The 27,200-nt window shown below is 46.1% G+C and overlaps 12 protein-coding genes across 13 annotated transcripts; 8 read left to right on the top strand and 4 right to left on the bottom strand.

Annotated features, from left to right (window-relative positions):
* Positions 1–364: 364 nt before the first annotated feature.
* Positions 365–4,628, bottom strand: BDCG_17054 (uncharacterized protein). The gene is made up of 3 exons (XM_045426220.1): positions 3,873–4,628; positions 3,609–3,811; positions 365–3,409 (listed from the first exon to the last, which is right to left on the bottom strand). The coding sequence occupies exons 1-3, from the start codon at positions 4,043–4,045 to the stop codon at positions 3,240–3,242; spliced, it is 546 nt and encodes a 181-aa protein (XP_045281116.1). The 5' UTR covers positions 4,046–4,628; the 3' UTR covers positions 365–3,239.
* BDCG_05096 lies at positions 366–6,978 on the top strand. Of its 2 annotated transcripts, none has more exons than XM_045420760.1 (3): positions 366–2,012; positions 2,081–2,144; positions 2,517–6,978. In XM_045420760.1, exon 3 carries the CDS (start codon positions 5,224–5,226, stop codon positions 6,691–6,693), a length of 1,470 nt encoding a protein of 489 aa, XP_045281115.1. In that variant the 5' UTR covers positions 366–2,012; positions 2,081–2,144; positions 2,517–5,223; the 3' UTR covers positions 6,694–6,978. The 2 variants fall into 2 exon arrangements, with proteins under 2 accessions (XP_045281115.1, XP_045281114.1); XM_045420759.1 differs by having other exon boundaries at positions 2,379–6,978.
* Positions 6,979–7,074: 96 nt separating this feature from the next.
* Positions 7,075–9,298, top strand: BDCG_05095 (cell morphogenesis protein Las1). The gene is made up of 4 exons (XM_045420758.1): positions 7,075–7,673; positions 7,769–7,908; positions 8,060–8,533; positions 8,593–9,298. The coding sequence occupies exons 1-4, from the start codon at positions 7,548–7,550 to the stop codon at positions 9,113–9,115; spliced, it is 1,263 nt and encodes a 420-aa protein (XP_045276799.1). The 5' UTR covers positions 7,075–7,547; the 3' UTR covers positions 9,116–9,298.
* Positions 9,299–9,316: 18 nt separating this feature from the next.
* On the top strand, positions 9,317–11,608 carry BDCG_05094 (hydroxyacylglutathione hydrolase). Its single transcript, XM_045420757.1, has 9 exons — positions 9,317–9,740; positions 9,801–9,888; positions 9,960–10,031; positions 10,099–10,132; positions 10,215–10,425; positions 10,559–10,650; positions 10,759–10,893; positions 11,039–11,065; positions 11,155–11,608. The coding sequence occupies exons 1-9, from the start codon at positions 9,653–9,655 to the stop codon at positions 11,263–11,265; spliced, it is 858 nt and encodes a 285-aa protein (XP_045276798.1). The 5' UTR covers positions 9,317–9,652; the 3' UTR covers positions 11,266–11,608.
* Positions 11,609–11,611: 3 nt separating this feature from the next.
* Positions 11,612–13,039, top strand: BDCG_05093 (uncharacterized protein). Its single transcript, XM_045420756.1, has 4 exons — positions 11,612–11,825; positions 11,889–12,065; positions 12,207–12,491; positions 12,574–13,039. The coding sequence occupies exons 1-4, from the start codon at positions 11,642–11,644 to the stop codon at positions 12,606–12,608; spliced, it is 681 nt and encodes a 226-aa protein (XP_045276797.1). The 5' UTR covers positions 11,612–11,641; the 3' UTR covers positions 12,609–13,039.
* Positions 13,040–13,072: 33 nt separating this feature from the next.
* On the top strand, positions 13,073–14,500 carry BDCG_05092 (signal peptidase I). The gene is made up of 2 exons (XM_045420755.1): positions 13,073–13,884; positions 13,987–14,500. The coding sequence occupies exons 1-2, from the start codon at positions 13,528–13,530 to the stop codon at positions 14,164–14,166; spliced, it is 537 nt and encodes a 178-aa protein (XP_045276796.1). The 5' UTR covers positions 13,073–13,527; the 3' UTR covers positions 14,167–14,500.
* On the bottom strand, positions 14,072–15,795 carry BDCG_05091 (mitochondrial large ribosomal subunit YmL35). Its single transcript, XM_045420754.1, has 2 exons — positions 15,166–15,795; positions 14,072–15,104 (listed from the first exon to the last, which is right to left on the bottom strand). Exons 1-2 carry the CDS (start codon positions 15,704–15,706, stop codon positions 14,383–14,385), a joined length of 1,263 nt encoding a protein of 420 aa, XP_045276795.1. The 5' UTR covers positions 15,707–15,795; the 3' UTR covers positions 14,072–14,382.
* Positions 15,796–15,829: 34 nt separating this feature from the next.
* BDCG_05090 (50S ribosomal protein L4) lies at positions 15,830–17,246 on the top strand. The gene is made up of 2 exons (XM_045420753.1): positions 15,830–16,034; positions 16,098–17,246. Exons 1-2 carry the CDS (start codon positions 15,951–15,953, stop codon positions 16,917–16,919), a joined length of 906 nt encoding a protein of 301 aa, XP_045276794.1. The 5' UTR covers positions 15,830–15,950; the 3' UTR covers positions 16,920–17,246.
* Positions 17,247–17,298: 52 nt separating this feature from the next.
* Positions 17,299–19,292, top strand: BDCG_05089 (mitochondrial 3-hydroxyisobutyryl-CoA hydrolase). Its single transcript, XM_045420752.1, has 3 exons — positions 17,299–17,565; positions 17,643–17,804; positions 17,881–19,292. Exons 1-3 carry the CDS (start codon positions 17,443–17,445, stop codon positions 19,060–19,062), a joined length of 1,467 nt encoding a protein of 488 aa, XP_045276793.1. The 5' UTR covers positions 17,299–17,442; the 3' UTR covers positions 19,063–19,292.
* A 309-nt stretch (positions 19,293–19,601) lies between these two features.
* On the bottom strand, positions 19,602–21,238 carry BDCG_05088 (uncharacterized protein; the record flags this gene model as incomplete). The annotated part of the gene is made up of 4 exons (XM_045420751.1): positions 19,602–19,842; positions 19,877–20,024; positions 20,118–20,336; positions 21,115–21,238. The coding sequence occupies 4 exons, from the start codon at positions 21,236–21,238 to the stop codon at positions 19,602–19,604; spliced, it is 732 nt and encodes a 243-aa protein (XP_045276792.1).
* Positions 20,854–24,491, top strand: BDCG_05087 (uncharacterized protein). Its single transcript, XM_045420750.1, has 4 exons — positions 20,854–22,422; positions 22,482–23,429; positions 23,521–23,634; positions 23,719–24,491. Exons 1-4 carry the CDS (start codon positions 21,753–21,755, stop codon positions 23,934–23,936), a joined length of 1,950 nt encoding a protein of 649 aa, XP_045276791.1. The 5' UTR covers positions 20,854–21,752; the 3' UTR covers positions 23,937–24,491.
* A 394-nt stretch (positions 24,492–24,885) lies between these two features.
* On the bottom strand, positions 24,886–27,059 carry BDCG_05086 (uncharacterized protein; the record flags this gene model as incomplete). The annotated part of the gene is made up of 3 exons (XM_045420749.1): positions 24,886–25,604; positions 25,725–26,018; positions 26,081–27,059. 3 exons carry the CDS (start codon positions 27,057–27,059, stop codon positions 24,886–24,888), a joined length of 1,992 nt encoding a protein of 663 aa, XP_045276790.1.
* Positions 27,060–27,200: the final 141 nt, after the last annotated feature.

Here is a 27,200-nt window from a genome sequence, read left to right as displayed (position 1 = left end):
GTGGCTCGGTCGCTGCTGGAGACAGACTAGCCCTAGCCCATGCGCCCCCCATGGTCCTATTCAAGATGCAAAACTAGGGTTGGACCGGGATAAAATACCGGTTAACAGAGTCGTGATGGTTGCGATCAAGTAAGGAGTACGCTGCGTAACATACATACATCCGTACGAAAGTACTCTCCTCTTTGAGGTAACAGTTAACTCGTAAGCTGATCATTATTTGCGGATTTTCCGTGTCTCACCATTCTGGCGAGCACATTCGGTGATAGGGCAAAGAACAATTTTCAGATTCCATTGGCGCGAACTCTGCCCAGCAGGGTGGGAATCGTTCCCCTGCACAGATTATTTTCTTTTTTGTTTTTTTTTTTCTTTTTCTTTTTCTTTTTCTTTTATAATTTTACCTTTCTTTTTTCCTTCGTCGAACCCTCAGCTTGTGAACATTCATGCCAGCACGCACTATTGTCGTGAACCAATAATAATGAATTCGATGCTGACACTACGCTGCGTAGACAGGACTGTTACCGGCGGGCTTCTCTAGAGGGTTTTGCCTCGGTGGGGCCACCTGAAAATTTCATTGGCTCGGCTTTACAAATCGCTGTCCAGAGGAGGAATAACGGGAGTAAGGACTGTTCGCTTTGTTATGGGCCGAATGATCAGGAGAGCTTAGCGTTTAGCGCGTTAATTAATCTGCCTTTTTATCTCAAGGGCTCCAGAATCTCCTTTGGTTGCCGGAACGAGACATGCACTCTGATAATCATCCCGTTTCTTCATCGACTGTCTTCCTTGAATTTAGATAACGTCTTCGGGTTCTGCGTTTTTTTGCCAATGTCAAAGGGCGCTGAGGTGAGCCTCTGGGGACTGGAAGTTTAGGATATCATGGAGGGAACCATGAGCAATAGTTATTATTATGTTGTTAGTTTAGGCAGAGGGAAATCGAATGCCGAAGTTGCCCATGGATGCTGATCAGCTGGTGCGAACTCATATGAGAACTTGTAAGATGCCGTTCTTGAGCGGTGGGAATACTGTACATGCTGGGATCCCGATGAGCCAAACACTCTGTTGACCTCATGTCTGAGACTAGACTGCAACCTTGAATGTTTATTATTCCATCAATAATACAGGGCTCACGGCAATCAGCTTTGCACATCCGAACCCAGTCTCTGCTTCAGCCTCAAATCCTGCTGTACTGTGTATATGGCACAACAACGGCTTTGGTGGAGCCTTTATCAATGCCGGCCTCGTCCTAGACTTCGCGACCAATATTCGTAGAAGTCAATCATTAATGCAGGACCGGTCTCTGTTTGATATGCCTCCGCTGCCAATAGTAAATATCACAGCTTCCAAGCAACAGGGAGTTTGTCTGATTCATGGTTGGGGTCTGGCTGCATAAATTTACCGACACCTCCCAAAGTTTGACTCTTTGCTTGCATGATTTATTGTATCTATCCAATTTCTCCGTGTTGAGATTGCTAGCCATCCAAGTTCAGCGGGGGGTTCAAGCGGATCCGGGCTGTGCGTTGACTCTTGGACCAGTTCGTTAGGGCTCAGACAACCATCCCATCACTATCAGAAAAGGCTCCAACCGTAGACGGCAACCCACCCGCATTGTGGCGTCTTGATATGATATGCCTATCAAGCTCCGCTAACTACGGAGTAATGTAATGGTGCATAGCATAGTGGAGAAGTTGTCTTTTAGCATTTGGTTGGGATCACTGGGGCCATGGTGATTGAATGATAGTTGAATCGTCGTCACTACTGCGTAATGTGTGGAGGAGGGATGGATGGATTGTTCGATACGAATACGCTTTACGGATGATAACCATGATTCCACGAACAAACTGATGCCTCTACTTCAACCATTCCATTCCCTTATCATTTTGATTATTTTTGCTAAATGGGTCCACACGGGAAGCCAAGGGCTACTTGAAACAACATATCCGTCTCCCAATCGACGCAGCTTCTGAGAATTGCGGCCAACACTAAACCTATCGCGGCGAGGTGTATGCAAGTGATATGTATGTATTATTGTGCATAAACCACAGGCTAGATTTTTGAAGATTCTGCTGATGAATCATAATAACAGACACACTCTCCTCCATCTTTCAATCCTCAGAATCACACTGGTTGCGTATCATGTCAAATCGCATGTAAGTGCAGGCTTTCTTCATAATTCTATTGCTGTTCACAGCACAGCTGTTCCTTTCATTGGCTTCTTTGTGTCAGGTGTAACTACAAAATAAATAATCTTCAAAATCATGAACCTGATTCCCCAAAGAGCCAAAATGCTGAGCGGTGAGCCATGATAAACATGAGCTCAGAAGGCAGCCCCTTTATGCCTTGGATATCAGTCGAAAATGAAGCTAAAGGTGAGGATCATACAGCGTACTTCGCCCGTGCCAGGTGCTTGGGCGGATTTCTCACAGCGGACTGGACTGGACTGCTCTTGGGAGCTGAGAGCCCCTCCTGCAAAGTTGTTTTTGAAGAATAATATTCAGACAAAACGGCTGACTTGTGATAAGAAAATGTGCATAAAAGTGCTGTACATAGTTACATCACCGGGATCTCTCATTTAACACCCAACCACCCCTACCACTCAGGGCTAACTATGAAGCCTTCCGTTGGTAAGATTGAGAAGATTGGAATATGTTCTAGGTCTCGAAGCGAAGAATGAGCAAATCGATCACCAACGGCTGGGTGCTGGTACCGTGGTACCGCTCTCCTTGGACATGGGACGAATTATTGCCCCCGCAGAAGCAGGAACAAAAACGTACGCAGTATTTTATTCCTAACTTATCCTTGAAGGCGAGCACCGACTTCGCCGAGCGACGCCCACGCACGCCTAACGACGCCTAACTCTGGCCCTCTGGGCACAAGTTTGTAAAGAAGAATGCCTAGCCTAGCGTGGTTCCCTAGTTGGGGGCTAGAACCCCCCTAAATATCGGCTGCAGCTTGCAGCTGGCTATTCTTCCCAGCAACCTTTAGCTAAATCCATAGTTAAAAAAAGGACTCCAGCCCCCCTCAATATCCAAAATTTGACAGTGGCAGGGTGGGTAATTTGCCCCGGTCCCATCCTTTCTTTGCGGTGGTGGGGTGGTCTCCTATCACCGGCATCATGCATTCTTCGATTACGAAGCGGTTACAGCGCGCGCTACGGATTTCCTTGGCTTGAATGTTTTGCTTTCCATCGCACATTAGTTTCAGCTTCGTCCTCACGTAACTTGCTTGACCAGGGCAACAAAAGTTTAGATCCCAGCTTTTTTTCCCACGCATATACATCGTTTTTCTTCTTGCGGCCCCGGACACCTGACCCACAAGAAGAATGCTAGTTTGCCAACAACTTTCTTGTCCTCATATGGAGAGATGGATTTCAATGCGGATGGAGAAAGTCGGAACTTGCTCAGGATGGACAAACCTAACTTTGCTTAGTTCAGGCATTTTTTATTATTCTCTGTAACACAGTTTGGGAAGAAGATCAGAAAGTTTCAGGTGCTGTGAACCGACCTGAAGCCGAACCATCAGACTGGCTTCCGCTCTTTGAGAGACGGTTTGTCTTTGAATGAGAGCTAAATAATAAGTTGGGAAGTGTTGCGAGGTTTGCATAATTAACTTACCCAGGTACGACGAAACGAAGAAGCAACTTTTGTTTTCCTGACCGCCCTCACGCACCACCCACCCCTTGATACAGAAGTAACAGAACAGGGTTTGATAAATGATTGTCGTAGACGGAGACATCCTACACGGACTGGACTGCCCCTCTTTTTCTCTTATAACAGTGATCTCAAGGCCTTGCGATGTGTCCACGCTTATCGTTGAGCTAAAAGCCCGATTAGTCGGCGAGAAAAAACCTTCTCCGTTAAGAGAGTTTGAGTTTGCACCTGTTAGGTTTAACTATCTGTGCGCAAAACCACGCTGCAGAGCAAAAGTTTCTCAGGTATCCACTACTACCTAGGTAGCTCGATTTCTCTGGTGGACACTGGCATGTGTGGTTTGCTTTTGGAATTTTTTTTCTTTTTCCCCCCCATTTTTGCCGCTTTCGCTGAGGTGGCATCTTTTTTGTGACTCAAGACAGCTTACTCCGTAGTTAACGGGTGGACGGGCCACGGCCCCGTCGGGGCAGTTTGTAATAAGATCCAACATTTTGAATCCAGAAGAAAAATTGTGGCACAGGTCTGGTAAGACGCTCCTCAGCACCGAGAAACCAAGGGAGAGGTGCACCGTAAGATGATGGGCTTGAATGACACTGTGAGCACAAATAAAAACACAACAAGCCATCAATCATCCTTTTGGGCGGGCGATATTCCCTATTCCTGGTCCAGTCTAACTCCAGCAGCCGTGGCCCGTGGAGTCAGTCCGTCAGCCAGCGTTCGTGGGAATAAACTAACCGCATTTCTCCAGTGGAGTGCCCCGTATTACCTGCGGATGTTATGGAAACCCAGAACCCAGACATATTTTTTGTTCCTCTGCCATGGCTTGCTCCACCCTTGAATTCCGAGGCCAGGAGCGAAATATAGAAAGGCGCTGTGCAAGAGGCTAAAAATCCCCATGCAACTCTGGCATCATTGTATGTATGATGTCTGCAAACACGGAACATTTCTGGGCGCGTCACGACTCACAACCCCCTGTTCTGGGACCAGGACCCGTCCCATCGGCTTAGGTTCATTATTCATCTTTGTGGCTCTGGGAAAAAAGGCGGCAACCAAGTTACGACACGGACAAGGAAGACGTGGGTGGAATGGCTTGCGGCGCCCCAGACCCATCTCGCTAAGAAAGAATCCATTTGAGTAGTTGATATTCAGGGTACCCCAAACACGAAACTTTTGCTGTTGCTAAATAATACCACCTTTCTCTTTTTTTGTTTTTCCATCTCCTGAACCTTCTTTTGTGTGGACTTTGACTATCTTGGGTCCTCGGACAAGAAGAAGTGCAACCAGCCAACAGCTCGGCTGTTTTAGACCCATACTCTTTCATGTCATGTCATTTTCCCCTGCTTCCAAGTGCCTTGCCCTACCAAACTGCATGGCGGGTTCCTACTACGCAATAATAACAATTAATGGACTCCAGCCGCCCAGATCTCTTGTATCAGAAATGGGTCATTTACTTATTCCCTTATTATTAGACATGAGAATCCTATCCATAGCCTTGCGCAACTAGTGGTTTTCGACTCACCCCGTCGACTAGTACATGTATATATATATATACGCATACATAACATATATATAACTATATATGTGCACTGATGGAACCAAGAACGCGGCTTACATACAGTACATGCTTGCATACTTACTACATCGCAGCCTTTTTATATTCACAAGCTTTCGCATATTTTCTTGCATCCTTTCTTTCAAGTCACAAAACCAAAGTTCTAATGAATCATACTCTTTGATCATGGCTGACAACTGTTGGTATCGGCCTTCTTTCGTTGGCTCGGCCAGCAATATTCCATTCTCTACTCCCCCCGAGGGCGGCCATACGTCACAACAACGACGAATCCACCATCGCATACTTAAAACCACAAGTGCTGATAACAGTCCTAGCCGGATTGCAAAGCGAGACATGATGGTGAACCATTGCCATGGACAGCGTCGCGCCATTCGAAATAGTATGCGCGAACAGTCATTCCATTTCGCTCTCCAGGGGACCGTTCCAGATGCGAGACCAGCTAGATCTCTCTCGTCTCCCCGGCATCCAACCACTACATATTCCAACAATACTCGATCATCACGCACGCTCCAGGCTGGAACATATCAACCTAATGAAATGCTTACACCGCCAACCTATATGAATAACAATGGATTCTACATTCAACAATACGTCCCCAATCTCTATGCCAATCAAACAGGCACTCCAATGGAATTCCCGCAATACCAGCTTGATGTTTCTAATCGCAACTCTCTCTACGTCATGGAATCACTCTCTTCGGACCCACCTACAACAAACTATTTGCTCTCTTCAATTGGCTACGGTATGCCTTGCGCAAATGATACTGAGAGTAGCTCAACAGTGCCAACTACACTTTCAGCACCGAACGTCCTTCCTACTCAGCACAATGACAGTGAACCAAAAACCCCGCTCCTCATTCCCGATAGGGAAGAACCCGGCGAAGAACTGGTCGGTGTGGGGCTCTACGACGAACCTGAAGGGCTACCGGTCTGGGACTACTCAATGAACGGCTATTTGAGACTGAGCAGTAACACAGATTCTCCAATATTCTTAAAGCGGTCTGGGGGTAAAGGGCTGAAATTGGAGGAAACGTTTGACCCCTCCACCATCAAAATTTCTGACGATGATGATAGCGATGACGAGGAGGGGGGACAAAATAAAACTGATACCGAGAAGGAAAAGGATCAAGGCAATTACCACGACGACTGTAGCCAAAGGAAGCAAAACCAGAGGCCGGATGAGATACAAACGCCAGAGGATCCTAATCCTCGGATCGAGCGAATGATGCAAGCATCCCACAGCCCCTTCGAGAATCCTTCTCACTTTCAGCAAAATGAGCCATGGCTTTTATCTTCTCAACAGCATGATCCCGATAGTAGTCCTGTGTATCATCTGGATATGGCTGGCAGGTCGTTTTTCTTTGAGGACGAGCAGGACTCGAATCTCGTACCTAGGAAATCGAACCAGGAAGTCATGGGTTTCCCCCCCAATATGTTTGTACCATCTTATAGTGGTTCTATGTATGGTTGGATTTAATGGAGGGGAGATTGACCATTGTATCTCCTCAATTTTTTATTTTTTTTTCCAAGCGTGGAGTTTGTTTGGGATCGTATTGCATAGCATGGTACGGTATCATAGAACATTGCATTCTGGTTAATTAATTTGTGGCCATTTGAAGGGGAGGCGTGCAACATGAACATCTCAAGAGCTCATTCAGTGTTTGGTTATATAATATAGAAAATACTAGTTAACTAACTTAGTTACCTTTCAACACAATTATCTATGATTTGAATTCTGCTTTTCAATGTTGTACCCAGCAACGCAATCATTGGCTGTGCTCCCAAATAAGCATTTAGGCTCAAGACTAGACCAAACTTTAATTTCGCCTCATTCGCAAACCCTTTAGCATCACGAAGATTTCAACAGGCACTGAAATATACATCGTTACTGCAACAGATATCACCCAACTATTGCTGGTCTGGCTGCCGACTGGCGGAGTAAAGAGGCATTTACTACTTTCGATTTCTTTTCAGTAGATTTAGCTTACGTGGCTATTTTCTATTTGTTCCTCTGTGATTTCGCACCAGTTACCCATTTTTCATCGGATGGGAATTTAAGCTGGTTGATCTGTTTTAAGACCATACATATTCTTCCCTTGACATCTTAAGCCCCTGAGCATATCCAGGTTGTACGGACAGCTTGTTGCGACACAGCCGCCTATCCTACCTCGTACCAGAATATTATGCAAGGAGCCTAACCCGATTGTTATTGCGCAAAGTTACGTTTATTATTTTTTAAGCCCTTCTATTCCTCCCTACATACCCACGGGATTGCTTTATATTGTCTATTTTTGTCACCTAGTCTGCAACCAAACGATATCATAAATCAACATGCCACGGCTTCAGTTTACTCCATGGAAGGAACCGTCTGAACTACTATCTGTCCGCAGCCAATTTTACCCCTCTATGACCACAACAGGGGAGCCTGCAGATATGCGTGCGATAGCATGCTCGACGGTATGCCTATATCCTCAAATGCAGTTTTATGTGCACTTTTTCTCTCGTTTTGCCTCCATGTTAACCTTTGTCACCTTTTCATTCCCCAATAACAGGTGTGGGTTTGGAAATTGCGTGGGAACCTACCGCATACGGTGGAGGCGACTGCGCTATTAACGGATGCTATACTACATGATGATGCGAGAAAAAATTCCATCTTTTCTATTCGAGCAACTTACTCGGCAGCCTTTTGCAGGTGGGTTGGTTACCTTCTTGCTCATGATTCATTCAAGACACTATTTTAGCCCCCAGCCCCAACAAAAATTATCATATCCCTTTCTTGTTGATTGGCTGTTGCCCCACCCCCCCCCCGCAAGTTCATGGGTTACTTACTATGTGCAACGCAGATTTGTTACAGGACTAGTCGACTCCAAGTTGTACGGGAGGAGGCAGACTATGTTCCAAAGAGCAATGGAACTCGGTCTACCAGCTTCATTTGTGGAACTGCGACACGAGGCGACGCATAGGGAGTTACCCGCTCTTGTCGTGCTTCGGGATGCAGCTCGTCGGTCCCTGGAATGGCTCTGGGAATTTTACTGGGCCGGGCTAGGGGATATCGAGACTGCTGATGCGGGCATGGATGTTCTAGAGCAGAATAGAGAATCTCAATTGACGAAAAATGAAATTCAGCAGATGCTGAAAAATGTGGTGCTTGGTGAGAGCAACCTGGGTGAAAATTCTGCGACACGGAGGAGTTCCCGAAAATTGAAGTCGTTTCCTGGCTTAGAAAATGTCGCTCTGATTCTCAAACATCAGCAAGGAGAGCAGACTGTCACGCAAGTGCTTTTGGAGGAGGGTATTTTGATTCCAGCTAGCAGAACGTCAGTATCTGAGCACGCTTACGGAAAGTGAACTCGCTTTTGCTAACACTTTGTTCCAGTCTAGGAAGTTCCATGGAAGCTACATTTTCGACGTGGGATGTAGTTTTGAAGGAGCTGTGTCGACACAGGATAACATTTCTGACCTCACTAAGCGGCGAGTTAGCGCGTGCCCTTGTCGATGAGGATAGTAATACTTCGGAGGGAGACCCCTACAGAGAGGCTATATATTTATGGCTGGTCCACATCTTTAACTCGAGTGCGTGGGCTGCAGCAAGAAGGCTGTACCTCTCTACCTGTCACGTTGATGCAGCCTGTCACGATGCTTCCGGCTATTGGGCTCGCCGTCTCAGATCTTCAATGGACCAACATTCGCATAAATTGGATACAGACGCAACCAAGGAAGCCAATAGCAATAGTACCTCCGAGTTAGGCACGGGTAGTGGGGCAGCCACACTAGGGAAGCAGGACGGATCCGTCGAGGAAATCGTAGATATGGATGCGGACTTGGACTCGAATTTGCTGCGGAGTTACGGGTGGGATGTAAAGGGAAGCTGGAAGTATAAACCCATAGGTGTTGCTTAGAAAACATATGTACCCATAGATAAGGAACTTGTAATACTCTATGCTTATGAGCCTAAACTAAGACAAGTACATCCAGTGTCAAGGACAGCAGTCTAACAAAGCGAGTGGTTGGCATATTCGATTGGCCGCTTCTACAAAGAATTTCAATCTTCGTAGGTGAAAAAAAAAAAAAAAAAAAAAAAAAAAAAAAAAAAAAAAAAAAAAAAAAAAAAAAAAAAAAAAATTCTTACGCTCTCATCACACTACACTGGATTAGAAAATAATGAACAGAGACAATTAACAATTGCATTTCGATCTCTGTTACGTTATGTACATACATGTACATGTACAAACGAAAAACCCTCCTTGGCGGGGTTGGTTTTCTCCAGCAAGGAATAATCGCGGAAGGGCTCGGCTCAACGTCATCCTTTCTTCATTTCAAGAGCATTCAAAGCATCCACTTCGTATATTATGCTAGCTCTTATAGCACATGCTTAGAAATTACAATCAACACTCCTGCATCATCATCCTGGATGGGATAGAAATTACCGATAACTCATGATCGTAAGCAGAGCTTTCAATCGGTTGATAACTCCTGGTACATCAGTATTCAAGCGCAAAATGCATATCGAATCCATTCCCATGTGTAAGTCTATCTCTGCCACTGATAAGTGAAAGCAGCTAATGTATATATAAAAATCAACAGGGACGGGGTCGGGCAATAACTATGCCTACCTAATATCCGATGAAGCATCAAAGGATGCAATGGTCGTGGACCCAGCACATCCTCCGGAGTAGGTGATGATATCTTTGTTTTATGAAAGGAGCTAACCGACTTATCTGACACCCAATACTCCGTTTACAGAGTCATTCCTGTTCTCAAATCCCATATCGACAGCGGCAAAATTAATCTCAAAGCAATCATAAATACTCACCAGTCAGTACCCTAAAATTCTTCTCACGGCCTGGATGTAAACATCCACCAAAACTGATTCTCTCTCCAGTCACCATGACCATTCAGGTGGCAACCAGGGGATTGTAAGTTCCTCCAACTTAATGAGATAACATGTTTTTGTATATATTTCCTTGTCATATCACTTACTCTTCCATATGGATCTAGCTCAAACAATTCGGCAAGCTCCCCGTCATTGGAGGCAGTGATTGCCAATCCGTCTCAAAGACTCCCAAGCACGGGGAGACCTTCAACATCGGAGAACGCATTAAAGTGACTGCTTTGCATACGCCATGCCATACCCAGGATAGCATCTGCTATTTTGCAGAAGATGGTGACCAGCGGGTTGTATTTACAGGAGATACTCTTTTCATTGGAGGTATGTGTCAGCCATGACAGCCCAATAACATCTTTTGGTTGAGAATAGAGAACAAAACAGATATGTCATGTTAAACCACCAAGCTGATACCGAGTGAGTTTTCTGTAAACTAATATAACAATACCTCTAATAGGATGTGGCCGATTCTTCGAGGGAACTGCTAAGCAGATGCATGATGCCCTAAATAATATTCTTGCTAAGCTGCCAGATGATACCAAGGTTTATGTAGGTTCATCCCATTGTTTTTGTATCGAAAAGTAAATTATATGAAGAGAAGGATGCCAGTGCCGTACTTTAACCCACTTTATAACTGACTCCGCTCAATTACTACAGCCCGGCCACGAATATACAAAATCAAACGTGGCATTTTGTATCGAAGTATCTCAATCGGAACCAATCAAGCGGCTACAGTGGTTTGCAGAAAAATATCGGGAAACCCAAGGCAAATTCACCATTGGCGACGAGAAGGTACAGACTCTTCTCTTTCTATTTTGACTTTTTTTATTCCTTCTAGGCCTCGCTAGCGGTCACCACCTATGCGGCGTGGGTTCCGTCTGTGGAAACCAGAAAGTCCCAAGGCAAAACTGGCTAATTGCATCTTCTTACTTGACAGTTACATAATGTGTTCATGAGGGTCAACGTAAGCCATCCCCATCCATAACATTCCTCGATACACTTTATGGGGAAAGTGCCTGCCTGTCGATGCTTGCGTGACTAACTCTCTCTCAGGATCCAGAAATCCAAAAGGCTACGGGCAAAACTGATCCGGTTGATGTGATGCATGCGCTGCGTGAGATGAAAAACAACTTGCCATCAAAGCCGGCGGTTCAAAAAATGTAGCTGATGGCCGTGGTGCTGACAGGAGTCTTCTCGACAAATTATTCACTTATTTCGCATTCCCTGTAGTTGCGTACATCCGTATGTATTGAAATGCTGAATACGTCTCTTATGCTGGACTAAGTCATCCATGCTTTCTGAGCCGCTTCGTACATATTTTGTGCAATTGAATTAAGCTTTAAACTGCTTCGGGCTTCGTGTTAGCATACTCTCATCGTGACGTCAAGCAGAGCAAATTAAGATAGTACTAGTATGTAATTCAAGAAAACAGGAAAATAGGAATCACAAATGGAGATATTTATTAAATGAGTCGATTAGATTTGCCGTGATGCCCCCAAGGTCACAGAACAATATATATATATATATATATATAATAAAAATGGATCATAAGGAAAATCGAGAAACAAAATATTTCAAAAGCTCATCACAAAAGTCGTTATCATGTCTCAAAACTTCGCGCCTATCAGCAAGATTTGGCGCACACCTACATGCCTACCATGCCTACGCCTCAGATCCGACCCGGTTCGTCGAGGCCAATCACTACTGCACAATGGTAAATGAGGGTAAGCTAAGGAACGTGAAGTCCTGCATCTACGGTGTCTAAAAAAATAACGTATGGGCTCTAGACATGAGACAATGTATCATCTATGATTCTCCTGATACCGGAGCCCGCCTCATCGGCATCGAGTATTTGATTTCACCAAAGCTTTATGAAAGGCTGCCGGAGCATGAACAGGTACTCTGGCACTCGCATGTTTATGAGATAAAGAGTGGGATGTTGGTCATGCCTCCGCCGCCAGAGTGTAAGTCCGTTTAATTCAATAGCGCACCATCATCGCCTGTTGTAACTCTCCTTCGACTCTAGGGGATAGTGAGCAATTGATCGCCCAGTGTCATGACAAGGGGCTAACCCGAAGGTTTCACTCGCCGCACGAATTGTTTAGGTACGGACCGGACAAAGTTGAACGAGCTAGAAAAAGAGGAGCTATCGCAGCTTGTCACATTTTATGGGAAGGTATACCATCTGTGGCAGGTCGATAGGGGCGACGAATTACCAATGGGAGTGCCAGAGCTTATGGGCAGTATAACTTCCGACGAGGCGTTGAACAAGGTGCTTCCCGGTGGGAAAGTGAAATTGAGGGAAGACCACAAGTCGAAATTTGGGGTGGATCTCGATGAAAACGCGGAGAAAAGGAAAGAATTCGGTAAAGGGTTTGAGATTCATCCAAGTACGTTGGCTCTTCATCACTCTCTTTTTGAGCTCATATTGCTTGCTGTTAAAATCGGTATTGACTGCTTTCTTGCGTCTAGATGCGGATTCGATGTGGAAGAAACAAGGCCGTTAATGCTACGAGCAAATAGCAGTATGGCGGAGTAGGGTGTTCTTTGTTGACCCCATCAACAGACCCAGATGTAATCATAGTTCAAGGTTGCTGAGAAAGATGGCCACTCAACTTATGGCTGTTTGGAACTGGAAATGAAAAATAAAATTGAATGAAATTATGAGAAAGTATATATATTATTATATAAAAGAAATGTCTCCCACCCGCACCTGCTCAGCTTCTCACCATCCATACTGAAATGGATCAGAAGTCAAGACAGATGCTCGGGGATATCCCAGCCATTTTATGGCATGTCATCGAGACGTATAATTATAATATTGCTTCACCGTCCACACTTGCTCGTCCTAGGTTGGAAACGGCAAGCTCTAGCATTTATAGAAGCGTACAAATATCACAGCGGAGATAATTGTCTCAAGCGGCTAAAGTTCGTTGATGGGGGTATTGGGGATATAACGCCTTTGGAGGAGGCAGTCGATATTTGATACTGAGTGAAAACCGGCTCCTCATTCAACGGCAATTGATAAGCAGCTGAAAGGTAGAGGAGAGGAGTGCTCTGACAAAATTGTCAGCGATGGCGGAGAATGGGGTTGAATTGATGTCATTGCGCCTGATAAATGTGAACCAGGATTCCCATAATAGATTTCTACGAAACAAAAAGGCGACATTAATGTGCAATCAGCTTAGATTTGCTGGCTGTTTTTCATGGGAACTGAGTGTTGTGAAGAGAAGAGGAAGCAAGCAAAAACAAGAGCAAGAAAAATCTCCATTAAATGTGATTTTAAAAGTGCGGAAAAGGGAAAATATTTATCCGAAAGATCCCACGTGATATTATTTCGGAGCTCAGGGCAAACTCAGACTTCCCGGCCTCAATCGACCCATTCCAGCTCGTTAGGATACGAGAAATCCACCAAAATACGCCCCAATGAATGGCCGCATACTGACCACCCTCAAGCAACGGACGGGGCCTACCGTCCTGGGTGCGGTGGCCATCACCGGTGGCTGGAAACTCTTCAATGAGCACTGCTATTCATACCAGGCATGCTCCGGCCCCTCCATGTACCCGACCATAAATTTTCGGGGCGAATGGCTTCTCGTTTCCAAGCTCCACAAGCACGGGAAAGGGGTTGAAGTTGGGGATCTTGTCATGTTCAAGAATCCTCTTTTTCGAGGGCGGACGGCGACCAAGCGGGTGCTGGGCATGCCGGGTGACTTTGTGCTGAAGAATGCGCCGGCATCCGGGGATGATGCGACTGGCGATGAGGATGCGGAGATGATACGGGTTAGAAACTATTCCTTTCTTTTTCTTTCTTTTCTTTTCTTTCTTTCATTTTTACCAGACTTCCACTATTTGATCTTTACTGACTCGTTGATGTAATTATAGGTCCCCGAAGGGCATGTCTGGGTCATTGGCGATAATTTGCCCTGGTCGAGGGACTCGAGATTTCACGGACCACTCCCGTTGGGGTTGGTGATGGGTAAAGTCATTGCAAAGGGGAAAGGTAATTCCTTTCCTAGGTGGGTACGGAATACATTGGAACCTGCCAAGTTTTCGGATGATTGAGATACAAGCACATGCATAGAACTGGAGTTTCTTCGGATTTATTAGGACATGCACTCCAACCTGGGGAATTGAGATGGCATTAAGGCTGGCTTTGCTTTTCATGTTTTGTATGTAAACAATAAAAAAATTGAGTGTGCTATAGAGCTCTAATATACAATATATTGTAACAATTGCTATAAAACCTAACCGAACAGATACAAAAAGCAACAAAAGAGGCTATCTAAATGAGGCGGGATTCCTTCTCTTATATGGTAGAGGCTCAATTCTCTTTCTCCGGAACTCAATCTCTGCACCCGGAATACCAAACTCGTTCATTACAGATTCTGTATTTTCATCCCATTTGCTTCTGAAAAGATGAACCCCAATTGGTTTGAGCTGGTGTCGAGTCTGAAGGCCTCGAAGGCGGAAGTCGTCTCGTTGCACTTTCTCTGCCACTTGTTTCAAATCCAAGGCGGCTTGATCCTTTTGCTCCAGAATAATTACAGAGAGCCGATGATATGGGCTTCCCTTCTGGGCGAACGGGGGAAGCCAAGGGAGGATGACTTGGTTGTCTGTTGACAGCTTGTCCAAGGAAATTCTGGGCTCAGTAGGTGAAATAGGCACGTTAACGGCCAGGAAATGGCAACGGAAACCGAAAGTATCGTTTTCGAGGTTAGGAACATCCGAGTCCACAAGGGCAATGGTCAACAGCTTCTCGCCTCGCTCAAAGCTCTGGACACTTAGTTTGGCTGGCAGCGAGCTGACTCGGGAATCTACGAATTCACCAGGCGGTATTGGTCGTCTACCGAAAGCCAATTTCACCTCGACAATGGGATCTAGGTGAGGAAGAACATCAGGAACCACCTTCATCTGGGTTATACGCTGAACGATGATCTTCCGTTTATACTCCCTCCATTTTTGATCGGCTAGGTATCGATATATCGGCCGATTCATGTCACCTGGTTATTCCACATTAGACTCTGTTGTAAAAGCATAAGCTTACGAGCACTCAAAACATACCGAGTCCATCCTCAAATCGTTTCTTAATCACAGGGTCATTGATATCCGCCAGGATTTTCAAGTGCTCCAAGTGCTTCTCCATGCTCCTCAGGCGATTACTTTTCTGAAGCTCTCCTCCCACAGTCGTAGGATCGGCCGCACGTAGTCTCGCTATTCTAGCACGTTCTATCTCTATTTGCTTGAGCTTTTCCTCCCTATCCTCCAACAAGACCTTGCGGGCCTCCTGGAAACATTGATATGGCAGCAGCTCGAAGGGGATATTAGGCGAGTCTTGGAGGGCCGCTCGACGTCGACGGGATCCAATTGGGTGATTGCCAGCTCGGACAAGCCTTCGCTCCAACCGAGGACTCGTTACCAGTGCCGGATCTGGAGCTCTGTAGAAGGGTTCGCTACGAGGAGTTTCTGATTGAGCCTCATCTTTTGTGGTGGGTGTAGATGAGAAGGCGCGGGTAGGCGAAAATTGGGTTACGAGCAGGGTCTTGTTGTATGTGTGCCGTAGGCATTGGAACAATGGCCTTGAGGCTAGTTCGCAATGCGCCATTATGGGACTCTTCGTGGCGCTGAGCGTGGTGGTTACGATGGAGATGGAAGTGGTTGTTGTTGGCTGTTGCGATGAGGGTTTGGCGACCAAACTTTTTTCCAATGTGCACTAGCGCCAAATCGGGCCAGATCCAAAATCTTCAAAGACTTATATACCTCCATGCCCGGTTCTTTCGCATTCAATCATTCACGCAATCCCTCAACGACGATTCTACTATTTCAGCTGCGTGGGATACCATTCTATAATGTCTGGAAGCAAGTCGCTGGGAACGTTGAGGTGGCTCACGCGTAGCTACAATGGGTTCGCCAGCAGCTTCGTAGCGCCAACTGTACGATAAAAAAACTCGAAGAGCGCTTCATATTTCTCTTACTCAGGCTAATTCAATGAGCAGCAGTGCGTCCCCAAAAATACATCACGGTCTATGACTACAGAAACGGAGATTCCAAGCGTTTCTCCCTTGACTGCGTTCGCAGATGCGCATGTTGCCGGCCAACCTCCGAATCCCGATGACATTCCAAAACCTGTATGGAATCCCGCGCCTGCGGTTGCGACCCTTTACGACTTTCCGACTATGGAACCCCTTAAATTTCTTGAATACAGCCATAAGCACCTTCTTCTACCATTGCGGCGGGACATATTACATCGAGCGGTTGTGTACGAGGGCGACAAGACTCGACAGGGGACGGCCAGTACAAAGTGGAGAGACGACATCCGCGGTAGTGGACGGAAAATCCGACCACAGAAGGGCACCGGAAGAGCGCGACTGGGAGATAAAAAGTCACCAATGTTGAGAGGTGGTGGGGTTGCCCATGGTCCCCATCCTCGGGACTTCTCAACGGGCTTGCCCAAGAAAGTCTACGACCTGGCATGGCGGACAGCTCTGAGTTACCGGTATCGACGAGGGCAGCTTATTATCGTTAATGATAATATCACTTTTCCACGAGAAGTCAGCCCATACTGGCTCACCGATGTTTTCGAGAAAAACCAATGGGGCAAGGGGTTTGGACGGTCGTTGATGATTACAGAAGTGAAGAAGGAAAGACTGTTTAGGGCTGTGGCACAAATTGGGCAGCATGCGCGAGTATTGGACCGAGAAGACGTGGATGTGAAAGACCTCCTTGAAACGGGGCGGTTAATCGTTGAGAAAACGGCACTGGATAGAATGTTATTCCGTCATTCTAGTGACCTGAGGTCTAAGCCTGCACGGGCATGATGATATACTGGAGATTAAACATATCTGATTGTAAGATAGTTCGGCGACTGGGTGTCTTTTCTACTATTTGATTGTGGCTTTGCGTTACTTTTTAAATTTAGTCGTAAGAAATGGTCGGGATACTTAGCCTTAGATTCGCTCCCCAGAGAGTACGCTTTAAAGCCTTCTTCCACCTCCAAATGTGTATTTTAAGTGAATTCGTAATGATACCTTTGACATCATCCACTTATTTAGCTGAATGAATCCAGCAACATTATATAGATGCTGTTGTAATCGCTGGCCGAGAAAGACCCCCGTCGCCGATGTCAACCGAAGCGGAGAATGGTGCTGCATCAGCCGCCGAGCCGGAGCAATTTTTCCAGCATCCAATGCCGACAACGATCGTTGCCGCAACCACCGAACCTATTTCTTGCTGAGTAGTTAATTAATTACCTAGGCACACAACGATCCCACGGCAATTCGTTGTGCATGTGCATCCCTATAATATCTTATTAAATTGCCCTGCAACAATCGATCGCCGTTGATGTTCCTTCGACCTCATTGCCCGCGGTCCTCCACACCGTTAAGTTGGTTCTCTCCCCGTCCCGCAGCCAGGATGCCTTTGAGAGCCAAATTGGCGGCCCCGGCATGGTCTGGATTGTCAAAGGTATGGTCTGGATTGTCTTGTGTATACATACAATGTTCGTTTGTGTAGCTACTAATCCTCCGTGGTTGTCAATACAGATGTCTACTGCCGTAGAGATACCCAGAGAACTTCCTGGTGACGAACCAGATGATGTCCTATTCAGCAGTCTTTTCGGGGTGCGCAACATTGAGCTCAATCGACCTAAGAAACTGAACGCTTTGAATGGCTCGATGGCAAGAAAGATTACACCCAGGCTAAAGGTATGCGACGAGCTCCTCTATTCTACGAACCCAAACTTTTCCGGAACCGGCTGAATAACTGGACAATGCACGTTAGGAATGGGAAAAATCCGAACTCGCGAACATTATCATCATCTCCGGTGCCGGATCGAAAGCATTCTGTGCTGGCGGCGATGTTGCAGCTCTTGCTGAACAATGCGCTGAAGGACCAGAAGGCCAGAAGAAGGCCACTGAATACTTTTCCCTCGAATATAAACTTGATCACCTCATTGCGACATACAGCAAGCCATACATTTCCATCATGGATGGATTCACTATGGGCGGCGGCGTCGGACTCAGTGTACATGCGCCCTTCCGGATTGCGACTGAACGAACTGTTTTCGCCATGCCCGAAACTACAATTGGATTTTTCCCAGATGTCGGTGGATCGTTCTTCTTACCTCGCCTGGACGGTGAACTAGGAACCTACCTAGCTCTGACATCTGAAAGACTAACTGGAGTGCAAACCCTCTACGCCGGCGTGGCCACCCACTATCTCCATTCAAGCATTCTTGCCAACCTAACTGGACGTCTATCTGAACTAGTCTTTAAGGACACTGCTAGCCTAGGGGAACGCCTCGACCTTGTCAACAGCACCATTTCCGAGTTTTCCACGGGCCTGCCTTCACAGGAGGAGGAGCCAATTTTCCCATCAAGTAGCATCCGCGAATCCATTGACCAGTGCTTCTCCGCAGATACCATGGAGGAAATTATCAGCAGACTTCAAAACGAACAGGTCAATAAGGAATGGGCTGAGAAGACTCTGAAAACACTTGCCTCCCGCTCCCCAACCTCTCTAAAAGTAACCCTCCGCCAACTCCGCATCGGCCGCACATGGTCCATAGCGGAAACCTTCCAGCGTGAAGAGAAAATCGCCGCAAAATTCATGGCTCATCCAGACTTCGTCGAAGGCGTCACCGCTCGCCTGGTCAACAAGCCACCAACCCAGCCGGCCTGGAAACCTGCCAAACTGGAGGAGGTCACCGATGAGGCCGTCCATAAGTTCTTCCGCATCGAGGCTGGCGACATAAGAATGCCACTCCTAAACCCTGATGCGGACTATATGGAATACCCACATCAGCGGTTCGCCCTGCCAAGTGAGAAGGAGATTCTCGAGTTTGCACTCAAGCACGAAAGATCAGATAAGGCTGTGGACGAATTTGTAAGCCTGCGGGGACATAAGGATGGGGTGCGGGAGAAGTATTTGGAGGTGGTGAAGAGAAAGCTTGGTGGAGCGTAGTACGCAGCATTGGATGGTGGTTGGTCTGTGTGACAGGGTAAGGGCCATTGACATTAATTGAGCACTTGTACGCTACTTATTTTGTTTTCTTGCGCCGTTTTGTTTCCGTTTCTCGCAATAGGGTTGTGTGTAATTTACATATATTTATCTTCCAAACAATTTCGTCAGTTAGATAGACATGATATATAAAAGACGACAATATAAAAATCTACAGGACATAGGAAAAGGAACGTGGCCTCTCAATACCAAACGCATTTAGCTACTAAGCTACTTGTGGAGAACACTACAGTGGTGATATCTTAAAACATAGGGGCAAAAAGAGATAGACACGAATGGCAAACATCAAAACCCACCACGAGGTATCGCACTCAGCGGACAGGCTCGGATGCCCTCAGAAAGATAATGCCGTGCACACCCACGTCTCCCCAGATTTGCTCACGGTAACGAAAAAAGGGACCTTGATGCCGCAACACACCCTACAGCCCTTGCGTTCCTACCAGCTCCCTTCCTCTACTCCTCCCAACAATCGTCCTATGAATCTAAACCAATGCACCAACCTCCCCCATTCCCTCCCACTCCACGGGACCAACATATCGCTTCTGCCCCTTAAATCCATTCAGAGGGAGCGTCACAACGTCGCGTCGTCGCCTGGCGGTAGCAATGGCCTGCGCGCATTCAGCGCCCACATTCGCACCCGCGGCCATAGCACCACCGGTGGAGGCAGCGTTCTGAGCGGCACTGACGCCGGCAGCACCGGCGATACCATACCGACAGCTTGCACTGCAGCATCTTGGGTGCGGTCAGCTTGCTGAACATCTTGGCCCTGACCATTTTGACCATTGGCCAGTTGAGCATCCTGAGCGGCTTGGCTTTGTTGGAGAGGCTGTCCATCAGCATCTGGTTCTGAGCCTGTCCTTGTACCTGTCCAGTGATCACTGCATCCGGCACAGCAGCGGACTCAGCTACCATTGGCATATAATTGGTTAGATATCCTGGTAAATTTCCAAACGATCCAGTCTAGAGCTTTCGTGGGTGATTAGACGGATTCGACATACCTTTCTGCTCCTGGCATTTAGCGGTGCTGGCAGCATCGACACAGGTATTGAATTGCGCATTACATGCATCCTGCTGGGTAGTAGGCGCCAAGTTTTGGAATGATGCTCCATTGAGCCCTAGCGGTTCAGTAGCCCCGTTACCCTGAAAGGTATCCAGGTTATCCCCCTCTCGGGTGGCCAAGTAATCACGAGCGTAGAGAGTCCTACCGGAGGTGACCGCTGCAAGAAGTGGGAGGGCGAGGCGAAGGTTTTTTCATGATTTCTGGATTCATCCTTTGCCCTCTGTTGTATAACGGTAAAATGAATGTTGTGGTTGAAGTGGCCAGCCACTTCCAAGAAGTAGAAATATTGAAGTTAAAAGAAGACAAGAGTCTCAAATCGGTGGCCTAGTTAAATGTGCAGTCAGAAAAAAGAAACATTGAAAATATGAGCGCTGAAGAGAATGAGAGAAAGGAAACGAAAAAAGATGCAGGAAGATATAAGTTAGAGATTAGGAGGACCATCCATGCCACGTCCGACATGATTTGATTTCCCATTTTATGTGCATTTTCCAGAATGGAGAATTTAATCAGGATGGCTGACGGCAGATCTATCAATTGATAGAAGGGATCGCATGGCCGTTGCGCTTGTTCTGGTCATCGTTTCGCCGATGCAGAATGTGAACACCAGTGTGATCTGCTCAGGAGGCGCAATAAATAGATGGGATTGAAAAGAAAGATCTCTGCTTATTTATATTGCAAGTCCTATCGTGACATTTGATGTCACACCACCCAAGATAGGCTTTGCCCTCTGCAATATTAACGATATGGAAATTTGGGAGTTTGGTTGAAGCCGAGCAGTTTATCTTTGCCCAGTTTTTATTGTATTTAAATATTGCTCTGCGCAACGATCCAAACCCTAACCCCAACCAACTAAATAACTATTTAACTATTTAACCATCAGCTCCGTACACCACAGCACAACACCAGCCTGCCCTTGATCCCCCCGGTTTCAACACAGAATTGAAAGATGTGCAGTTCTGTTGCATAGTTTCCGTTCTTATCGCAGAGCCGGTTTTCCTGTTCTTCGCCGTGAGACACACGTCGTTTGAGCCCTTCGACAGGAACGCTCTCTATAGCCATGAGTTTCCTGAACCCAACATACATTATATAGTATGGCCTGCCTTGGTAATGAGATGAACTAAAATGAAAATAGACGAGAGCTCTGAGACGAAGACCATTTTTGAAGACGCGTCACTCATAATATCGGAGCGTTCTTATGCAGATTGAGTCTTTCTTTTCAAACATGTTCAACGTTGAGCCAGCATCCTACTTGGTGGAATTCAATGACCGTCCATATATTTGCCTCCCCTATGCCTGGACGTCTCTACTGATCTTCTTGCGAGCGCTTGACGAGTTATCAGGCGCGGTCACAGCTACGACGCAGGACTTTACCAACCCTTGTTCTATTATCCACTACGAGCCCCAGCCCAGCAGACATTGCATACCAAGGCTAACAGTAGTTAATTGGTGGCAGAGTTACGTGCGTGTCGTTCGTGCATGCAGGTCGAAACAGTTCATCATGAATGAGGGGAACAGTGGCGCGCCAAATTCTAACCAATATATACACCCAACGTGTTCGTCGGACTAAGGCCTTATGGGGGGATATCGATATCCAGAATATATATATATATATATAGATGCTGCTTATTTCAAGCAGAAGCCTGTCGAATGTCCTTACTGTATTCCGCGTACTTCAGCCTTGCATCATATAAAAAGCACCACAATGGCTGGAAAACGTAAAAAGCCTCCTAGGAAAAAGAGTGCATCATCTTCCACCGAAATATCTCGTCGGTATCCCAACAAACGTGAACGTCTCCTCCGTCGCTTCTATGAACCTCTCGTTCTTTTACATACCCTAGGCTCCACTAGAGGCATTCATACAAAACATGAGCCTTCGTTGCCTCTAGACAGTTCCAGTGTAAGAGACTGCAGGCGGGGTTTCTTGAACGAACTGGCATATGTCTGCGATTATGATAAGGGTGGTGACACGGTCACTGCTATCGGCTTGGAGTCAACCCCGCAAGGTTCTACGTTCTGGGTTGCCTCAAATACATCGCCGGCTGCAAAGGTCATTCCTTTTCTCAAAGTCCTCTTGCAAACACTGGAACGCATTGCAAATGTGAATGCCCCAAGCCAAGGGGATAAGGAAGATATCGCTAAATTATGCATTTATTTTGGTTCCAAGCGGATTAAGAAGTATCGATCAATATTCTCTCGAGAGTTGGAGGGATGCACGAAATATATAGAAACGAACAAGGAAACCTGTATGTTTCAAAAGGTCTCTTGGTGCTAAATCTCTTCGGTATAATCTAACACATAACAGTGGGCGGCCTCGATCTGTGGCTACGACGATTTAGCAACTCCGATCCCAACAATCTAGTACCTCTATGCCAACTCGCCTTTGAGAAGCGAAAGTCACAAGAGATGAATCGTCTGAAAGAGTTGAGTGCGGAACCCCTTTACAAAACTAGTAAAGACGCAATCCATCACAAGTTCAGCCGACTCCGCCACTACATCGGACGCCTTGGTCATCACATTCGAGCAGCCAACTCTCTCGTTTCAACCGCACCTAATCTCAGACACATACTTGACGGATTCAGCGTTCGTGCCATCACTACTCCGGCTCGCGCAGAATGGCTCCCGCCAATCGACGAAGCCGCCGTCCGCGAAAAGACTCTCCTGGACAAAGTGCTTGTCCGCATGCTTCCCGCTAAATCTCCGCAGCTGGAATTCTACCAGCAGCAACTGCGAAAGATGGACGAAACGACCCAGATATCCTACCGATTCCTAATCCCTTACACGGACCCAACCATCCGCCCGCGAGTCCATGCAGAGATCCAAGTACTGGAGCATTTTCACGAAAAGGGCCTGCAGTTCGAAGACTCTGATCGATACATCGCATGCAGCAAGCCCGCCTGTTACTGCTGCAAGTTATATTTCCGACACCACCCAGGTAGCTTCGAAGAGCCTGCATCCCACTGCAAGATCTACCTGAACTGGCGTCCTCCCGATGTTAATACCAGGATCGACGCTAGTGCTGCAAATGGTGAAGAAGACAAGGACGGCCAAATCCGCCAGCGGAATATTTTGAACGCTATGATTCAGGATATACGGAGGGATGCACTGCACCAGATCGCTGAGAAGCAAAAGCCATCTAACTGGCATCCAGACTCGTGCACTGGGATTACATCCACGGCGGCGAGGCTTGAGCAGTCCACAGTAGTAGGAAGTGAGTGGGGTGGAGAGATTGGAGTAAATGATGGCGGCTTGAGTAATTTTTATTTTTTTTTGGCCTCTTTTTTTTTTTATCTTCGTCCACTTTGGGGAATATGGTAGCGCTGACTATTTTTCTGATATTTCAGGCCTTGAACACGGCGGCTCCCGGGCAAATGTTGCATCGTCAGCTACGATACAGAAGATACCAGAATCGGTGAGAGAAAGTGATCATTTGTGGATAGGGGCAGAAGGAGGGCTAGGTACAGAATAAACATACATATAAATCTGCAAATGATATTCCCTACTATTACTGACAATAACGGTATGATGTCGACTGGCAATAGAAATCGATCAAATCCCACCTCCAATCGCAGCCACTATTATCCCCAACACCGTCGAAAGCCAAGATCAGTCCTTCAGGCGTTCCAGCTGTTCCACAACTTCCAGGCCCTGGAGTGCGGGCAGTATAAACTCGCCATTGGGCTCTTTCCTCGAGTCTTCTAACTCGGATGATGAAGAGGATATCGACGATGATGGAGGTGTCCGGCTACATGACTACTAATTTGTTGGACTTGTTGGTGGCGAAGGATGAATGACAGTGACGCGTTTCTTCTCTCTCTCTCTCTCTCTCTCTCTTATTTTATTTTATTTATTTTTGGAACTTTTGGAAAGGAGTATATCTTTCATTCATTCTCCATTCCATTACCTCTTGTTAATGATAGTTATTATGTATCTTTCTTTCACCTTTTAATAAATATTATGAAATGGACGAGGCTTTTCTTTCTTTCTTGCTTATTTTGTGTTATTGACGTACAACACACCCATTTATCTCTCTCTCTCGTCTCTCGTCTTTTCCTTCTTCTTCTTCTTCCTTTGATTTTTGATTTTTTGATTTTTTGATTTTTGATTTTTATATTTTTTTGTTCATTTAATAAATCAATTAGATACTCTGGACAGTCTCATGCCATGCTACGTATTTTGAGGTATGGTCCCTGGCGTGATAAGTGATGAGTTATGAAGAAGATAAGTGCTCCTGGGGTTAAGTAATTATTTTTAAAAAGGGGCAAAGTTTGGAGGCAGCTAGAGCAAATACAGAAGCAAATCAATGAAGTTTTTACATGCAAATCCTGTAGCTCCATCTGGTCTGAATCTAAAGATCTTACCGGTCTGGGTTCAGTTGCTTCTATCACCAAGACATGAAATAATCTCGGGGAGCAAAGGGCGCTGAAACGTAACAATGCCATATTCGGCGAACACAGCTTGGCCAACAAGCACAATGTTGAGACATCAGTTCTCTAGTGCTAATGGCTATATAATGCAATCCAATGCAGCAGCGATCCAACCTTCGTAAGTGCAGAAGATAATATAAGAATACTCATGTTTCTCCTTTTTTCGCCCAAAGCGCACTTAAAACCCGACTAAAACAATGCAACCGAGAATAGAATCTTAACAAAATACAATTAATGAGAAAAAAAAACTAACCAACAGAACCAACTAACGAAAAAGGTCAACTAAAAACCCTCCATCCATGACAACTGCACATAAATGTCCTTCCAGTGATCAATGATCATTTTCACTAGACCTTCATAACAGATTCCGGGGTCTTGCAGAATAAAGCTTTCGTCAGGAATTAATGGAGCCGAACTCGGGTCCACAAGAACAAAACCAAAGATCCCATCCAACGACTCAGAATCTGGAAGAGTAAAGAAGCTGTTGTTATTATAATCGGGCGCGTTGCGGACCTTAGCGTTTTCGTCAGCTGTGAAAGCAAGGAGGCCGAAGATAGCACATATAAAGTCCAATTGCATATCGCTCGTTAAGGCAGCCAGGGCAAGTGCTATTAACCGGATTTTCGCAGCCTTGGGAAGTGGAAGATCGGGGCGATACTCCCTTCGGTGCGGATCTTTAATCACTGAGAAGGTTTTGAATTCATGTTGTTGAATTTGTCGTAACACTTTGCCTAAGTACACAGATCCCAGAATGCCACCAGGTATACCACATAACAAGTGTTTGAACACTGTGGAAACATCGTGTATAAATCTCATGTTTCTTCCAGAGGGCTTATCAAGTGGTGGTACCAACGCATTTGGTTGTCTGACGGCTCTCGTAGTTTTGTCAATTGTATCTTTTCTCATTGCGGCAGACAGCACCTGGTGGGCATATTCACTGTACAGCGAACGAACGACATCATTATCATCATGTTTCTGATGCAGGTCATAAATGCCGATGCCTGTGATTAAAATATTGCTTTAGTTTAATTTTTTTTTTTTTTTTTTTTTTTTTTTTTTTTTTTTTTTTTTTTTTTTTTTTTTTTTTTTTTTTTTGGGGGAACAAAGGAAATATCACATACCATTTTCCAAAAGGTAGCCCATTGTTGAAGCGAAACATGTCGGCAATGCTAGCTTACGGGGACCGTACCCCTCGGGCAAATCCAGATAACTCAGTCCTCCGAGGCGGGCCAATTCCTCCAATCCTTTACCGTTCAAATCACCGATATGGTATTGTCGAGGTAAGTTGGCAAAGGTTTGGATACGACGCAGTGTTCTCCTATTACTGTTTCTGCAGTTCAGGCCCAAGTTCGACTTGACGCTCCGAATACGACCAAGAAAGGAATCGGAACGTTTGGGCAAGCTGTCTCCTTCCGCTGATAGAATATATGGTTAGCATAAGTGCTCGCTCAGCTGATTAAATTCTAATCTCTCTCACCTAGATTTGTAGCTTCATCTTGGGATTTGGAGGGTAGTACAATCTCCAATACTTCAACGGAGGTATGGAGACGGTTCGAGGCTGTGGAACGAAGGGTGTCCCTCTGTGGAACAGCTGTGCCGGATACTATTCTGTTGGATATTATATCTGATGAGCGCCTAGGTACTCTCCTAGTGTCTGGGCGATGCGGTTCGCTACTTGAGCAAGTACTCGGGCCACGTTCTACCAAAGCAAGCGATCCACTAGGTTTTAACACGTTTTCCGAACCAGACATGTCGGGCCGCCTCCCTATGGCATGTCTATCTGAAAATGGGCTATCATTCTCGGATGGAATCCTGAAGTCTACGGTTGCAATCGGGCTCTGGCAATATCTCGATGGGTTACGCTGGACAGTCGCGCAGGATACATCCGACAACATCGTCTCGTTGCTAAGTTGCCTTGTTGACTCGTTAGGTTTATTTTCCTGGTTATATTCAAGACAAACATCCTTGCCCTTGGATAGACCCGCAGTGCTTTTGTGATTCTCATCTTCAATCTCGCTCGACAGGCTGCTTGCTGGTAAAATCTCATCTTCATGATCATTCGAAGATTGACATATACGGATGGGCGAGCCCTGACTGCGACCACCCGATTTTTCGATCTGTAGGTTCTCGAAAGCCGACCTTGACGGTGTACTGGCCTTCTTAACTGGTTCGACGGGGTGTCCACTGTCCAGAACAGCTTGGTGCTCGGGAGCCTGGACCAAAGCTTGAGCCTGTCGACTCTCGCCTATCTGTTGATTCGATGCGTTACTAACTAGGTTATCCGTTGCGTTTAGATCTTCCTGACTCGGTTCAATGACTGTGACGAAAGGACTTGTTTGCGAATGTTTTGGATCACTGATAGTAGGCTCTGTTTGTATTGGTGAAGTAGTGGAGTTCGATCGCTTATGTTTCGAACGTCTGCGAGAAAACCAACGCAAAGCTTTTGAGAAGCCCATTTTTCAATTTTGGATGCTCTTTTGTAGTATCGAAAAACAATCGGTCGACGAGGCCGACAAGACCTGAAATGGAGACCTGTAAGGATGCAAAAGAACTGGATACGGTTGATAGAAAAATATATCGACAGCAATGCAAACAAA

The sequence above is a fragment of the Blastomyces dermatitidis genome, assembly GCF_000003525.1.
Source record: "Blastomyces dermatitidis ER-3 genomic scaffold supercont1.5, whole genome shotgun sequence".
Taxonomy (NCBI): Eukaryota; Fungi; Ascomycota; class Eurotiomycetes; order Onygenales; family Ajellomycetaceae; genus Blastomyces; species Blastomyces dermatitidis.
This window is presented reverse-complemented; position numbering and strand designations above follow the sequence as displayed.

Bases quoted from the DNA above. Each gene is read 5' to 3' on its own strand.
- BDCG_17054 (XM_045426220.1), bottom strand. From the start codon at position 4,045: ATGCCACCTCAGCGAAAGCGGCAAAAATGGGGGGGAAAAAGAAAAAAA. The intron at 3,812-3,872 runs GTGCAAACTCAA...TCGGGCTTTTAG, and splicing joins CAGATAGTTAAACCTAACAG to CTCAACGATAAGCGTGGACA. The intron at 3,410-3,608 runs GTAAGTTAATTA...AAGCAAAGTTAG, and splicing joins CTTCGTTTCGTCGTACCTGG to GTTTGTCCATCCTGAGCAAG.
- BDCG_05096 (XM_045420760.1), top strand. From the start codon at position 5,224: ATGTGCACTGATGGAACCAAGAACGCGGCTTACATACAGTACATGCTT.
- BDCG_05095 (XM_045420758.1), top strand. From the start codon at position 7,548: ATGCCACGGCTTCAGTTTACTCCATGGAAGGAACCGTCTGAACTACTA. The intron at 7,909-8,059 runs GTGGGTTGGTTA...TGTGCAACGCAG, and splicing joins TACTCGGCAGCCTTTTGCAG to ATTTGTTACAGGACTAGTCG. The intron at 8,534-8,592 runs GTCAGTATCTGA...ACTTTGTTCCAG, and splicing joins TTGATTCCAGCTAGCAGAAC to TCTAGGAAGTTCCATGGAAG.
- BDCG_05094 (XM_045420757.1), top strand. From the start codon at position 9,653: ATGATCGTAAGCAGAGCTTTCAATCGGTTGATAACTCCTGGTACATCA. The intron at 10,032-10,098 runs GTCAGTACCCTA...TTCTCTCTCCAG, and splicing joins GCAATCATAAATACTCACCA to TCACCATGACCATTCAGGTG. The intron at 10,426-10,558 runs GTATGTGTCAGC...TACCTCTAATAG, and splicing joins AGATACTCTTTTCATTGGAG to GATGTGGCCGATTCTTCGAG.
- BDCG_05093 (XM_045420756.1), top strand. From the start codon at position 11,642: ATGGATCATAAGGAAAATCGAGAAACAAAATATTTCAAAAGCTCATCA. The intron at 12,066-12,206 runs GTAAGTCCGTTT...CGAATTGTTTAG, and splicing joins CATGCCTCCGCCGCCAGAGT to GTACGGACCGGACAAAGTTG. The intron at 12,492-12,573 runs GTACGTTGGCTC...TCTTGCGTCTAG, and splicing joins AGGGTTTGAGATTCATCCAA to ATGCGGATTCGATGTGGAAG.
- BDCG_05092 (XM_045420755.1), top strand. From the start codon at position 13,528: ATGAATGGCCGCATACTGACCACCCTCAAGCAACGGACGGGGCCTACC. The intron at 13,885-13,986 runs GTTAGAAACTAT...ATGTAATTATAG, and splicing joins AGGATGCGGAGATGATACGG to GTCCCCGAAGGGCATGTCTG.
- BDCG_05091 (XM_045420754.1), bottom strand. From the start codon at position 15,706: ATGGCGCATTGCGAACTAGCCTCAAGGCCATTGTTCCAATGCCTACGG. The intron at 15,105-15,165 runs GTATGTTTTGAG...TGGAATAACCAG, and splicing joins ACGATTTGAGGATGGACTCG to GTGACATGAATCGGCCGATA.
- BDCG_05090 (XM_045420753.1), top strand. From the start codon at position 15,951: ATGTCTGGAAGCAAGTCGCTGGGAACGTTGAGGTGGCTCACGCGTAGC. The intron at 16,035-16,097 runs GTACGATAAAAA...TTCAATGAGCAG, and splicing joins GCAGCTTCGTAGCGCCAACT to CAGTGCGTCCCCAAAAATAC.
- BDCG_05089 (XM_045420752.1), top strand. From the start codon at position 17,443: ATGTTCCTTCGACCTCATTGCCCGCGGTCCTCCACACCGTTAAGTTGG. The intron at 17,566-17,642 runs GTATGGTCTGGA...TTGTCAATACAG, and splicing joins CATGGTCTGGATTGTCAAAG to ATGTCTACTGCCGTAGAGAT. The intron at 17,805-17,880 runs GTATGCGACGAG...AATGCACGTTAG, and splicing joins AGATTACACCCAGGCTAAAG to GAATGGGAAAAATCCGAACT.
- BDCG_05087 (XM_045420750.1), top strand. From the start codon at position 21,753: ATGGGGGGATATCGATATCCAGAATATATATATATATATATAGATGCT. The intron at 22,423-22,481 runs GTATGTTTCAAA...AACACATAACAG, and splicing joins AGAAACGAACAAGGAAACCT to TGGGCGGCCTCGATCTGTGG. The intron at 23,430-23,520 runs GTAATTTTTATT...CTGATATTTCAG, and splicing joins AGTAAATGATGGCGGCTTGA to GCCTTGAACACGGCGGCTCC.